At 39.6% G+C, this 14,816-nt stretch overlaps 1 protein-coding gene across 1 annotated transcript; it reads left to right on the top strand.

The window, feature by feature from the left end:
* The first annotated feature begins 280 nt into the window (after positions 1–280).
* MMP12 (matrix metallopeptidase 12) lies at positions 281–11,708 on the top strand. The gene is made up of 10 exons (XM_053561434.1): positions 281–418; positions 1,439–1,680; positions 2,257–2,405; positions 2,489–2,614; positions 5,835–5,996; positions 6,508–6,628; positions 7,914–8,047; positions 8,395–8,554; positions 10,022–10,128; positions 11,189–11,708. The coding sequence occupies exons 1-10, from the start codon at positions 314–316 to the stop codon at positions 11,302–11,304; spliced, it is 1,422 nt and encodes a 473-aa protein (XP_053417409.1). The 5' UTR covers positions 281–313; the 3' UTR covers positions 11,305–11,708.
* The last annotated feature ends 3,108 nt before the right edge of the window (positions 11,709–14,816 follow it).

Here is a 14,816-nt window from a genome sequence, read left to right as displayed (position 1 = left end):
GTGGTATTTCTTTTACAAGGGCTTATTTTGTGGGGTGAGTGGAAGTTGGGCCTTATTTACCATTTTGAAGAAATACCCTTGGAATTGCCTTAATGAGTGATGGGTTAGATGCTAATTGACCCATTCTTGGTTTGAATAAGCTCTTGCTTTTGTTTGTGTGGTTTCGAGATAAGTAAAGGATGATATCAACTGTGAGTCACTCCTAGGATTTCACATTCACAGAGCCTGGCCTAAAAGCTATATAAAGAGGGACATTTAAGGAACTTGTATGGAAAAGGAACAGAGATTGAGTTAAACCATTCAGAAGTCTATAATGAAGTTTCTGCTATTGATCCTGACCTTGCAGGTCTCTGCTTCTGGAGCTCTCCCCCTGAATAACAACACAGGCCCGGCAGAAACTGATGTGCTATTTTCCCAAGTAAGTATATGACACTATAGTGTCAATCCAGCCTGAGTTTTGTCTTTCAGATTCATTGCATTGACCAGTTTGGTTTTTCTTTTGAAAAGTAGTAGGAAGTCTAAAAGGCTGTTTGCTTTCAGCAGTCCATTTTTCTTTGCCGAAGAGGAATATTAAAAAAAGGTATCGGTTTTGAAGGAGTGTTATAAAATGGCAAGTGAATTTGTTTCTTCTACTAAGCTTTGGCCAAGGAATTTCAGTTCAGTATAATTGGAGTTCACTTCTGGTATGGTATTTTATATCAAACACTTAATTTCCATTAGTAATCTGAGATTCAAACAGTGGCTTGATAAATTTAACCGCTTCTGCCTGCCATGGTAATGTAAGCCTATTCCCTTTACCCTCACTCATCCCACATATTTCTTTGTAGCAATGTTTTAAAAGACAGAATTTTTTCAATCCAGAATTTATTTTAGCTAATACAAAGACTTTGATCTCTTTCTTTTCCAAGATTATTTTAACATTGAATTTATCATAGTTACCCACTGTGTTTAGTTTTGAGTTTTTAAGCAAGAAATTTTTATCCCAATGTTTTACAAAAATTGTATTTATTTATTTATTTTTATAGACAGGGTCTTGCTCTATTTCCCAGGCTGGAGTGCAGGGATCATAGCTCACTAGAGCCTCAAACTCTTGGGCGTAGGTGGTCCTACCACCTCATGGTGTGAGCCACCATGTCAGGCCTAAAATAGCGTTTAGAGAGTAGAAACATGTTTGTAGTACAAACACAAAGGTATTTACACTGAGCTTCCAGGAAAAATTTTGCTAATAATTTATGACATGTGTTTAATAGTGCCAATTAAGATTTTTTTTCCTCATGATGATTAACTGTCCAAACAACAATAATCTAACCTGTGATTAAGATATCCCAAATTACTGGGTCGAACGTATCAGCGTGCAGTTGAGTCACACATGGGAGCTCCCAGCAGACACTTTTCCACGTACGCATATGCATTACTGAATGTATTTTTTTCCCCCCAGAGGTACTTAGAAAACTTTTATGACCTTAAGATAGAGAAAATGACAAAGATGAAAGTCGATGCAAACTTTATAGAGGGAAAAATCCGGGAAATGCAGCAGTTCTTTGGGCTACAAGTGACTGGGCAACTGGATGCATCTACTCTGGAGACAATGCACACGCCTCGGTGTGGAGTGCCCGACGTTCATCACTTCCGCACGATGCCAGGGAGGCCAGTGTGGAATAAACATTCCATCACCTACAGGTAATACAGGCCTCTGTCGCCATGTGGTTTTCCACTTTCCCATAGGCCTGACTTCTAACCGAAACCATTTAGATATAGCCCTACATCTGGAAATAGATTAAGTAGCCTCCCTCAATTGTTAGCAATATCTCCATGTTAAAATTCACTATGTCTAGAATTGTTCACTCCAGGAAGAGATGTTTGACTTGCCAGTCCAGAGCAGAGTAGAAAAGGTGTGAATAAAAGGAGAACGAGGCTGAATCTACTACAAATAAGGAAAAGTAGAATGTTTATAGAGTAGTCACAAGAGATACATGCGGAAGTCTGGGGGCAGAGGCAAAAGGCATAATCCTCGAGGAGAGTAAGGCCCTTGTAGTGATGACTTGTAAGTCACAAATGAGAGGAAATTAAGTTAGATCTGCGTTAAGTGGGAAGCTGTTAAAGGAAAATTGCTTTTGTATTTAATGAAGCAAGTTTTTCTTACCTGAACTTGATTTATGAAATGGTTCATCTTCCAATGCTAACAAAAATACAGACTGGGAAGAGACAAAAATGAACCTATAGCCTCCATGTTTTTCTCTCTCTTTGCTCATAAAGAATCAATAATTACACTCCTGACATGAGGCGTGAGGATGTTGACTATGCCATTGAGAAAGCTTTCCAGGTATGGAGTAATGTGACCCCCCTGAGATTCAGAAGGATTAACACGGGCGAGGCTGACATCATGATACGTTTTGCACGTGGAGGTAGGAAACTCGGGCTTCATCTATTTTTTAGGCAAGCTCTATAGGACGTATAAAAGAACTAATTATCTTTCCTTTTTAAACAGCTCATGGAGACTATAATGCTTTTGATGGCAGTGGTGGAGTCATAGCCCATGCTTTTGGACCTGCAGCTGGTCTTGGAGGAGATGCACATTTTGATGAGGACGAAATTTGGGCTAAAAATTACAGAGGTAAGCAAAAAATCCAAGCAAACAAACAAACAAACAAAACAAATTCTAAATGATATCCTGATTTTGAAAGAATACATTTTGACAAATGATTATATGATGGAAAAAACTTGCCTGATCATCATTTTGCCTGTCAATCAAATTTAATACTTTGTATGGGTGTCAATTTCACTTGCTACAAATTGAGGGTATTGGACTAGTTTATCTTAAAGATCAACTCTAAGGATCTTTGAGGGTTCTATGAGCTATGAACTAGTTCACTGGCATAAATTTAAAAGAACCTGAAGAACCATAGTATGAAAAGGTAAAAGCTGTTATTTAGGTGATATTTTTGACAGTTAAATCCATAAACTCAAAAGTAACCACAGTTACTAATTCGTGAGTAAAATGCTAAAAGTTGTAGGATAAGATCATATTATGCTGACAATTTCTTAGATTATTTTTTAATTCTTTATTAAATCATAACCGTGTACATTAATGCATTTAAGGGGTACAATATGCTGATTTGATATACAATGTGGAATGCTTACATCTGATTGATTAACATAACCATCTCCTTGCTTACTTACTGAGTGGTAAGGTTATAGAGAATCTAAAGGTCAGAATAGAGAAACACAGATTTTATATATGGGGGTCACAGTGTGTGACACACCTCTTGGAAGCAGGACGTAATTATAAAATGGACTTCACCTAACAAATGCAATCAGTGCAACCTGGTTCTTTGTACCGTCAGTGAATGCCCAACAATACAATAAATAAATAAATAAAATGTAAAAAGAAAAGATTATATGTATGGTCATGCAGTCTTTCAGACTGAACAACCAATCATTTATCACCTTGGGGGCATTTTCAAAGAGGCTGTAACTCACCATCTCTCTCAGACAATTGGGATGAGGTTAACTAAGCTCTCCTGTTATTTGGGGGAATAGCATGAAGGAAATTCAAACCATCATGTCAGAGCTTTCCTAAGCTTTCTATTGGAAATTCTGTATCATACGACTCCCTCATGTGGAAAGTAAGTGGGAAGAAAGTCATGAGGATGTGCTCTACTCAGCATTCCCCCGCTCTCTGGCCGATATTGCGTGCATTGGCTGGCAATATTTTTATAGGCACTATGTTCACCAGAACGGTTATTTGTTTTAGTCTAACATGGCCTAAGGCTTAACCAATTTTTGACGAGAAGAGGACTTTTTTATTGTCAAAAGACAGATTATGTAGGATTAGGTTCTCGCTGAACTGCCATTCCTCAGCCAGACATGTTACGTGTGTCTAAATTTCATCTAAGGTTATTTGGAGATTGCATTCTCTTCACCTGAAATGAGAGACTTATGCTGGTTGGCCTCAAAGAATGTTCTTGAAATTATGATGACCTTAGAAAAGTAACTAAGACCAACAGCATGTTGGTACCTAGTTTGTAGAAAAGCTAGCCGGGAACATCTATTTCCTAGCCTAATGCGTGCTTTCCAACTGTCTGAGTTGCCTTATTTTTTAATTGGCCTGATTTGATGTTTTCAATAAGTTATTTATTAAATTCTAACTGAAAATCTTCATTTTCAGTCTGATTTTTTTGACGGAGTAAAACTAAATGAACGATTAGGTCAATGTTGGCTGAGTTTCTGTTAGGATGTCAGGTGATGGGGGTGTTTGAATGCAACGTGAAAAGGACACGTATATAGAAATCCATTATTTTAAGAAGACCAACGGTGGCAGCTTGTAGGAGTGTTAAGGGAACTTGGAATAAGATAAATTTAGGTTAAGGTGAAATTGTAAAAGCTTTGTTTACTCTTCCCAGTCTTATGCAGAGTGGAGAGAAGGACGACTGAGCCCTTGCTTCTTTTTTCTAGTAAGAGAAGAAATGAAAGTGGCTCTGAGTTAGTTGCAGGACTGCACTGGGGTTCGGGAGAGTATTTTAAGGCCAAGCTCTGCAGCAAAGTGGTGTGTGATGCCGGGCAAGTCAGTTCTTCTGAGCTGAAGTTTGTCTTAGAAAAAGAAAGAGGAAAAAAATGAAGGCATTGAATTAGAACACCAAAAAATGTCAGGAGTTTGTAAATCTGCAAATTGAGAAATTTGGGAGAAGGGATATACTCCCCTCCTGTCTCTTACAAAAAAAACAAAGGTACATTCCCTAGACATACAGAAAAAATGAACAGGCATGACTGTGAGTTGAGAGTTTAAATATGTCTAAATTACAAGTGTTGTTGCTAATGTTATTTAGAATCACGTGTAGTAAAAGCATAAGCTTTAGAGACAAGAAATTTGGATTTGAATCTTGGCTCAAACTCGGTTTGGTCAATTAACCTTCCTGACTAGGATTTCCTCATCTGTAAATGAAGATCCTGGTGGCGCCCTTTCTGTGGTGTAAGAATTAGGCATAATGTGATAAATTTCTCAGTGACTCGCTGGACGTGAAATTTAATGATAGCCTTGTATTTGGGTTTAGAAAAGGATGGTTACTAAAGACTTTTTGGTGTCTACTCCAGCCTGCTCAAGACTAAAAACGGAATGGAGTCAAGGGAGTTGAGAAGGATTTAAAAGCAATGAAAACTGTAGAACACAGCTGTGAATTATTCTAGGAATTTTCACAATGGAACTAACTTCATTTGTCTATGAGAATAATGGTCCTTAACTGGAGGCAATTCTGCCCCCAAGGGGACATTAGACAAGTCTGGAGACACATTTTGGTTGTCAAAACTAAAGGGGGATTTGCTACTTGCGTTTTGTGGTAAAACTAGAGATTCCTTTTTTAAACAATTATTGTTAAATCATAGCTGTGTACGTTAATGCGATTGGTGGGAAAACTAGAGATTTCTAAACATCTGCGAGGTCAATCAAGTTTGCAAACTCCTCCTGGAAAGTGTGTTACATCTGTCATTTAACAGATATTTCTATTAAATATCTGTTTAATATCTCTATTATTACCTTTGAAGTACTGTTTGCCACCTGGTGACCACAGTGATATCCAGTAATGAGGAGGGTAGCACTTTTTCTAGGATAAGTTCCCGAACTTCATTGTCCAACCTCGCGTAATGCACAGGACAGCCTTAGCAGCAATCATCTGGCCCATAATGTCAGTAGTGCTGAGGTTGAGAAACCCTGTTCAAGAGGGTGGGGAATAAGTAAAGGGTGTCCCAGTGTTCCTTTTTCATTGTGTCAGATGTTGAGTTATTGTCACAAGATGACAATGGGTTCGCTGCTTTACCCCTTTTGGTTTGTTTCCTCTTAGGCACAAACTTGTTCCTTGTTGCTGTTCATGAGTTTGGCCATTCCTTGGGTCTCGGCCATTCCAATGATAAGAAGGCCATAATGTTCCCCACCTATAGTTATGTTGACCCTAACACATTTCGTCTGTCTGGTGATGACATACGTGGCATTCAGTCCCTCTACGGTGAGTTGAATTGCTTTGTCATTTTGCCATAAGAAGATACTGTTATGAATAGTCTGATAATATCTACATTTGGTTAACACCGTAACATGTGTCTTTCCTTTGGAGTTTCATAGGAGCCCTGTGATGTAGGTAGCACAGATATCATCTTCATCTTACAGATGAGGGCAAGAGACCTCGTATGTTAATGTCAGAGCCAGAGGCAGAACCTGAGGCCTCAATTCCGGTGTTCTTGCTACCCCAAATACCATTGTTCTGTTGAATAAGGCCAACAGAAAAAATAATTTAGCTGGAAAAGAACAGGAAAAGTGATCAGATTTTTCTCTTCCATGATATTGCAACCATATGAAAAAAAAACAACTTACTATACACTTCCTATGAATGTTGCAGAAGACTTAAATTGATTTCAATGCAATTTTCGTTAAGAAAGTTGAATGTTTAAAAATATTAGCTTTTCTCTTATGAACTAAAATGAAGATTTCTTTTCCTAATGCTTCTTTAAATGTATTTTCAGGAGGCCCAGAACGCCAACCTATGCCAAATCCCGACAGTCCAAAATCAGTTATGTGTGACCCCAATTTGAGTTTTGATGCTGTCACTACAGTGGGAGACAAAATCTTTTTCTTTAAAGACAGGTAGGATCACTTTCATATCTAATCAATATTAAAGACTCCATCCTTGGATTTTTTGGTCAGAGAATGGATTTCCAAGAATGGAAAATGAAGTAGATAAAATTTGTGAGCAAGGCCTTGGACTTAATTCTGTAGGCAATGGAAAGATCCCAAAGGTTTTGAAGCAGGTGAATGTTACGATTAAATTTGTGTTTTTACTAGAAAACTAGCGTGTAAAGATGGATTTGCAGTGGATTAGAGGACAGAAAGCAGAGAAGGCAGTTTACTTTAATCATAGATAAAAACGATGAAATCTGAAACTAAGAGTGCAAGGAAGTACTTACATAAAAGACTTGATTTCTTGGTTATGGAGAATTCCAGGATGACCTATGATTTCTGTTGTGGAACACAGATTGAAACAAATAACAACAAAGGGAAGGGGTAGTGGGAAGAAAAATATTTGCTAAATAGGATAAATATTCTCCACTTTTGAGATTATGAAACTCAGACATTGGCGATTAGGTGACCTCGTTTGGGTTATACACCTGGTGAATGGATTGTAGGGCCAGGTTAGGAATTTAGATCCCTCAGTTCCAAACTCTAGGGCAGGGGTCCTCAAACTGTGGCCGCGGGCCACATGAAGCGGTGTGATTGTATTTGTTCCCGTTTTGTTTTTTTACTTCAAAATAAGATATGTGCAGTGTGCATAGGAATTTGTTCCTAGTTTAAAAAAAAAATAAAAACTATAGTCCGGCCCTCCAACAATCTGAGGGACGGTGAATTGACCTCCTGTTTAAAAAGTTTGAGGACGCCTGCTCTAGGATATTTCCAGGTGGCCTGTTAAAAGTTGTTTTGGTTTTTTTTTTGAGACAGTCTCACTTTGTTACCCTTGGTAGAGTCCATGGCATCATAGTTCACAGCAACCTCACACTCATGGGCTCAAGTGATCCTCTGGCCTCAGCCACCTAAGTAGCTGGGACTAAAGGTGCCCGCCACAACATCAAGCTATTTTTAGAGATGAGGTCTCACTCTTATTCAGGCTGACCTCAGGCAATCACCTGCCTCGGCCTCCCGGAGTGCTAGGATTACAGGTGTGAGCCACCACGCTCAGCTTAAAGGTCTTTGTTAATGACCTAGAAAATTGATTAAGATCTTTTCCCTGTGGGCTCCTACACAGACATCCTTGGAACAGAATGGTGAAGATAATGGAAAGAAATGCTGAGTCTTTTCCCCCTTCCTTCCCAGTCATGTTCCAGGATTTTTTAGTCTACTGTGATATTTAACACGTGTTAAATGTCTTTCATATCAGGTTCTTCTGGTGGAAGGTTGCTGAGAGACCAGAGACAAGTATTAGTTTGCTTTCTTCCTTATGGCCAACCTTGCCATCTGGCATTCAAGCTGCTTATGAAATTCCAGCCAGAAATCAAGTTTTTCTTTTTAAAGGTAATTCAAATTCTCAATTTTGCCATTGAGTCTACTGCTGATAAATATTATTATTTTTTATAAACCTCGACCAAAAAAACATTCTCTGAATTCTATTAATGGCTCTAAACTGTAAGATAAAATAGCCTAAATACATTGGTAAGGCATGTTACTTTTGGGAAAAGTTTGGAAAATGTAAGATGGTAATACTTGTAAGAAAACATGGAACCATAGGAGATGGACTATGTGTAGAATGACACACAATACCTTTTAGGACTGTGGGAGGGGAATGGTATTATTGGTATTAAGTCAATATATTTTTTTTTCCTGTACAATTCCAATGTACCCTTTTTTCTTTGTCTTCACAGATGACAAGTACTGGCTAATTAGCTATTTAAGACCACAACCAAATTATCCCAAGAGCATACATTCTTTGGGTTTCCCTGCCTCTGTGAAAAAAATTGATGCAGCTGTTTTTAACCCTCTTCATCATAAGACCTACTTCTTTGTAGATCACCAATATTGGAGGTGAGCTTTAATGGTTTGTGAAACAGGCAAGGGGTGGGGTTTTCCAGAAGGTAGTTTTTCTAGGCCAGTTCCCAAAAATCTGTGACCTGCCTGGAAGAGGGATCAAGAGAATACAGGAGTGAAATAATTATTGTCAACCTAGTATTTTTCTCTGTACTGTTGGTTTCTGAAACATGACACAGTATGTTTTCTATATATATGTATATGAACTCTTTAAATGAAATGTCATGGTATTAATCATAGCAGAAGCACATTGAAAAGTAGTGTTGCAGATGTCTGAGACCTGGTATTTAGTCCAAAGACAGTTTGGAGAGTGTATGGATAACCAGGTTCCTTTCCATGATCATGACCACTAGACCAAAAGACAAAATGAGGAAACCACCTTCTGAGTGACAGGAGATCCTGCAAAGTCTTCCTTAAGAGGAAATCAGATAATCCAGTGAGGACCGGAGCTCATCTGACAGTCTGTCCCCTTTTGTCTCAACTGTCTAAATTTTGAAGGTAGACAGGATCCTATACCCTCTTCTGAGTAAACCGGTCAAATCCCAGATCGCTGGTATGGCTGAGATGGGGCACACAGAACGTGTTAGGAAAGTTCTATTGTAACCACTATGTTTTTCCTTAAACATTTAAAATTCAACATCTATTTCCAATTGAATACCACATACTCAGGCCTTGAATTCGTTCGCCAACCCTTAGCCCTGTTTGAGAAACAAATTTTTTGATGATCACAAATGAGACTTTCTGAAGAGCTCACCAATGAACACAGTTGGTCGTAGCTTGTCATTATTAACATTAATATTTCAACTCTGACCAGCGGCTCAATTTTGTTTTCTGCTTCCATGTGGCCCAAGAGTTTTCTTTCCCGTAAAGCCCCATGGGGCAGTGCTGAGCAACTAATAATACCTGGAGAACTGAATGAAATGAGCATGATAAGTAGATTTCATTGCCATTAGAGCCTAGAGAGAAACATAGCTGCTCTTTTTACTCACTAGTGAATGAGAATTTAGGAGAGAAACTGTGTCTTGACTATACAGCCTGAAAGTAAAAGAGTTTCTTTTCAATTTGTCTCTGATGTGTGTGTTTAGAACCCTTTGGGTCGCTGGCTCTTACAACTGTTAGCCCATCTATTATCTTCTGGGGAAATAGTGATTTTTGTCTCCATGGAAAGCTTCCAAAAGAAGGCGATGACAGGCAGCTAAGTAACATGTACCAAGTCACCTTCCACGCCAGCCTCTGGGAAGCAGGACTGCTCACCGCTGGAGACATTGTGGGCTCCTGGCGAAAAGGACTCAACAGAGTGGGGAGCACGGGTGTCCCATAGGAAATCAGAAGTCAGTGAACCGTTCAGGGCCTCAGTTTTCTTCATCATTTTCTTCACCACCCTTTAGGAGAGAAGGCAGGTTTGCGGTTCATGCCATGAAATCTATTTTCTAATGGAGTTCCTGCTGGTTTTTCTTTGCTCAGGTATGATGAGAGGAGACAGTTCATGGATCCTGGTTATCCCAAATTGATTACCAAGTACTTCCCAGGAATTGGGCCTAAAATTGATGCAGTCTTCTATTCTGAAAATAGTAAGTAGATTAGGAAACCATGAAGATACTGGAAATCTCATTTATATTTACATTTTATTTTTAATTTGTGAGACAGAGTCTCACTCTGTCATTCTGGGTAGAGTGCTGTAGCGTCATTATAGCTCACAGCAACCTCAAACTCCTGGGCTCAAGCGATCCTCCTGCGTCAGCCTCCTGAGTGGCTGGGACTACAGGCACCCACCACTATGCCTGGCTAGTTTTTCTATCTTTAGTAGAGATGGGGTCTCGCTGGTCTGGAACTCCTGTACTCAAACAATCCACTTGCCTCGGGCTCCCAGAACAATAGAATTACAGGTGTGAGCCACCTTGCCTGGCTAGGACTACCATTTTTAAACAAGATCAGAGAATGGGTCTCCACATCAGAAAGGGACTGGACTCTGACTTCTCCATGGGACCACAGAGGTCAAACTCACACTGTGCTTGGCTCCACACATGCTGGCTAGACTGAGCAGGGCTGGGCTGGGCGCAGACTGGTCTGCGAGTGGCGGAATGTGATTGTTGCTAATTCCCATGTTCCTGAGTCTCTGAAATTTCCTCTGCACATTGAGGGTACAATGTGTGCAAGTGTGTACATGGCAGGCCAGACTCAGGTGAGCCTAGATGCCCACTCTTTCCTGTACCTTATGTCATTGACCTCTTTTTCAGCCCCTCTGCCCTCACAGGCTCTGGTGGAGTGGGATGGAAAGTGGGGTGACAAAGACTTGAGTTTGTGTTGTATGCTTTCGAGCAAGGTTAGCCTAAGCCATGGGTCACCGGGCCCAGATTTTTTGTTTTTATTTTTCCCCTGATATAAATTTATTTTCAATCAAGGCCCCTGTGTGCCCTAATCTGAACCCAATATTCTCTTCTTTGAGTTCTCCACTTGGACTGTGACGTGCCGTGAGTAGATATTTGGGGACAAGATACACAGCTGAAGGTTCCCAACATTTGTATTCTCAAGTCACATCTTACCTAATCTAGATAATTTATAAAAACATATCTATGTTTCTGTGTAATTCTCAGAGGAGAATTAAATGATTTAATTTGTTTTCATTTTCAGGATACTACTATTTCTTCCAAGGATCTAACCAGTTTGAATATGATTCCCTGTACCAACGTGTCACCAAGATGATGAAAAGCAATAGCTGGTTTGGTTGTCAGGACCAGAATAACTAATGGTGTTTGCCAGTTCCCTTCAGCATACTGAATATTTATTGCACACTTGCTGTGTGTTTTGTGTACCACTAGATAGCGATAATGTGTCATGAAACAAGATAAAGTCTACAGGCCAGAGTAAATGCTTCTGTAAATATTTTTTCTATTTTGAAAGTCCTCATTGTCAATTTTGCTTGACTCTACCATTAAGTTTGAAAATAGACACCTTTAAAGGCCAAGAGAGTACTTTGTGGAGAATGCTCTATAAATTGGTTCCTAACATCCTTGGATGGAGAGATTATAATTATTTCTCTAGCTTAATATATTCAATTAAATTAAGCTTAATATATTAAATATATTAAATTAATTATTTCTCTAGCTTTATATATTAAATATGATAAATTAATTTTTTCTCAAATAAAAACTTTGAAAGAAAGTATTTGGTTGCTATTTTTTTTCTTGAAAAACAGAATATGTGCTTTGAAAATAACTCTGGATCTACTCTTAAATAAAACACATCTGTTTGTGTGTACCAACACATCTGTTTGTGAATAGAAGTGGGGCAGCTAGGGAAAAAGAGCATAGGTCTCTTTTGGTCGCTTACATAAGGCTGCCTGTGTATCCTTGGTCTCAAGACAAAAAAGCATTCCCTGGGCTGCATGTGACCCCAGGGAGTCTGTACGGTGCGGGACTACAAGACTAGAGAGGAGAAGGGACGAAATAGTATTACATAAAATTCACAGCCAAGTCTCATGATGTGGCCCATGAAATTGTTGTGCAATGTTGACAAGCGACTAAATCTGAGCTTCCTAAATTTTAGGAGGAACTGTCATGGCACCCACCTCATACGTTTATTGTGAAAAGCTACACAAAGCATGATGAACACAACGTGAAATTTTGCCACTTCCCTGACGCACAGTCCTTCATCCTCTGGGCCGCATACCCTGCAGAGTTCTCGTTAACAGCCCATGGGTCTGTGGAAGCCTTCTAGTTTTCAACCAATTGGCAGACCACTGCTGATTGATCTACGTTCTAAGAAACGATCAAGTTCATTTTTGGCCAAATGATCATTTTTGACCAGTGGAATGAGCTGAGATCAAAGGAAATGTGAGGCGGAGACAGGAGACGAGGATGAGATTCTTGGTTTTTCACACCTTAGATTATTCTCAGCTGAAATACGTGCTCCTTCAAGTCATAATCCTGAAGCTGACTTTGCAAACAGTAGGATCCAGTTGCCACCAGGAGAAATGCTATTCTCTACAGATAACCAGATGCTACATTTCCTTCAAAAGAAGAAACTTTCCTACAGGGTCAGCGTCCAAGGAAAACTGAATGGTCGCTGAGTTGAATTGTCTTTGGCTTTAGGTAATGCAGAAGAAACCAGTTTCACCTACCTGATGACAGAATAGAATAAACCCCTGAGTGCACCCCTGTCACTATCATGAACGCTCCAGACTCAACATATGACCTTTTCCTCCTGTTAGCTCCATCTGTGTTATATGTTTGAATTTTGTTATACAAATCCCTAAATGTTAAGCATGTGCCAGGCACTGTTCTAAGTGCTGCATACACACAAAGAGTAAAATAAAAACAGCTTATTTGCTCCTCATGATAAACATGAGGTAAATACCCTCATTCTCACTTTTCAGGTGAAGAAACTGAACCATCAAGAGTTTAACTTGATCAAGGTCAACTTGCCTTGGAGTTGTGGTTCAAAGGCAGGCAGTCTGAACCTAGCATCTATGTTATTAACTATCATGAACTTCTGCATTTCAGATTTATAAAGTAGAAAAAAATCAACTAAAGTCAAAATGGCTGACATTCCATTCTACAAAGCTTTGCATTTTACTTGACTTTTCAATTATAATCTTTAAAATATCTTAGGAGTTCTTTGTGTGCAAGAGAAAAACTCAATTTAATTCAAGCTGGGAGGGAAAAGCTGGGGTGAGGGATTGGTGTGTTCTCACCTAATGGCACACCTGGGTGAGGGGCACTCTACAACAGGAACGTTACCAAAAAACGCAATCACCGCACCCAAATAGTTTGTACCCTCATACTACTCGGATGTTAAAAAAAAAAAAGCCCTGTGGTTGTGCCAATTTCGGGAATACTATTTTTTCTCTGGGAAATGGAGCACAGTAGGATACTTTCATCTCTTTTTAGGGTTTTCGGCAGAACACTTAGATGCAATATCCCTGCTCAGCTGATTGCTCAAGAATTGGCATTGCCAAGGTCTTTCTGATAAAAGAGTCTGCCCTTGGGGGGGTATTTATTCTTGGCTAGCTGCTCTCTCATTCTTAATCTGGTTTCAGTTTACTCTGTGTGCGGGTGTGTGCACAAGTGTAGCCCCCAGAGATTTCCATTAACTCCTACAAACCCAGAAATGCATTGAAAAGTAGGTTTTATTAAGACTGAAGTTGTTTTATGTTGAAAGGCTTCAGAATATATCATCACCTGGACGTTGCGGGAAGTGAAGCGCTGGCTTGTCTCTTTACCTGCTCCAGATATCTTGATGGGCAGAGTTCTGGGCAGTGGGTGGTCATACAAAGTCTATGACACCAACAAGTTAGAGAACCTTCTCTGAAACTCAGTGTGATCTCATGTAAGGTAGTTGACCTTTTTGAATCTCAGGGAAAATAACACCTGCCTCTTAGGGTGTTCTGAGAATTACCATCAGTGAGGTCTCTGACGCTTAGTAGACACTCACCTGACGCGGCTGCTTCTCACCTCAACTTCCCCTGGACCCAGAATTCCCAGTTTTGCTGCTGTCTTCCTGCACAGGTAAATTCCTAGCCTAATCACCATTCTGAATTGCAGACAAGGTAGAGAACCCATGTGGTCACTGTCCCCTCAGTTCCTTCATTCCCAGATATTAAAGACTATCCAACATTAGAAATACTGTCACCTCATTTTTTTGCTGTCAGTCTAGATGTCTAAGTGTTAGGAATAATAATGTTTGTTATAGGCTTCAGTGCCCGTAGCACAGTGGTTATGGTGCCGGCCATACCACATACACCGAGACTGGCAGGTTGAAACCCAGCCTGAGCCAGCTAAGAACAATGACAACTGCAACAAAAAATAGCCGGGCATTGTGGTGGGTGCCTGTAGTCTCAGCTGCTTGTGAGACTGAGACAAGGGAATCACTTAAGCCCAAGAGTTGGAGGTTGCTGTGAGCTGTGACACCACGGCAGTCTATCCAGGGTGAGATAGTGATACTCTGTCTCAAATAAATAAATAAATAAATAGTGTTTGTTATATTTCCAGAAGTTTATATGTAAGACATGGTTATTACCTTTTTCAGTCTGAAGAAAAGGGGGCATAGAGAAGACAAGCAATGTGTTCAGTAACAAATGACTAACTAGTCCTAGTTTAGTAAGTACAAAAACTAGGATTCTGACTGGAGACTGTTTATCTCCAAAATTCGCACTTTCAATGATACCACTTTGATTCTTTTGGCTGACAATTTTTTTAACTAACAAGGAGTAATATTTGTTATTATTTGGCCCAGTTACTAGGGACACAAATTATCAACA

Source organism: Nycticebus coucang, chromosome 14, assembly GCF_027406575.1.
Source record: "Nycticebus coucang isolate mNycCou1 chromosome 14, mNycCou1.pri, whole genome shotgun sequence".
Classification (NCBI taxonomy): Eukaryota; Metazoa; Chordata; class Mammalia; order Primates; family Lorisidae; genus Nycticebus; species Nycticebus coucang.
Note: the sequence above shows the minus strand (reverse complement) of the source record. Positions and strands in the feature narration are given on the sequence as shown.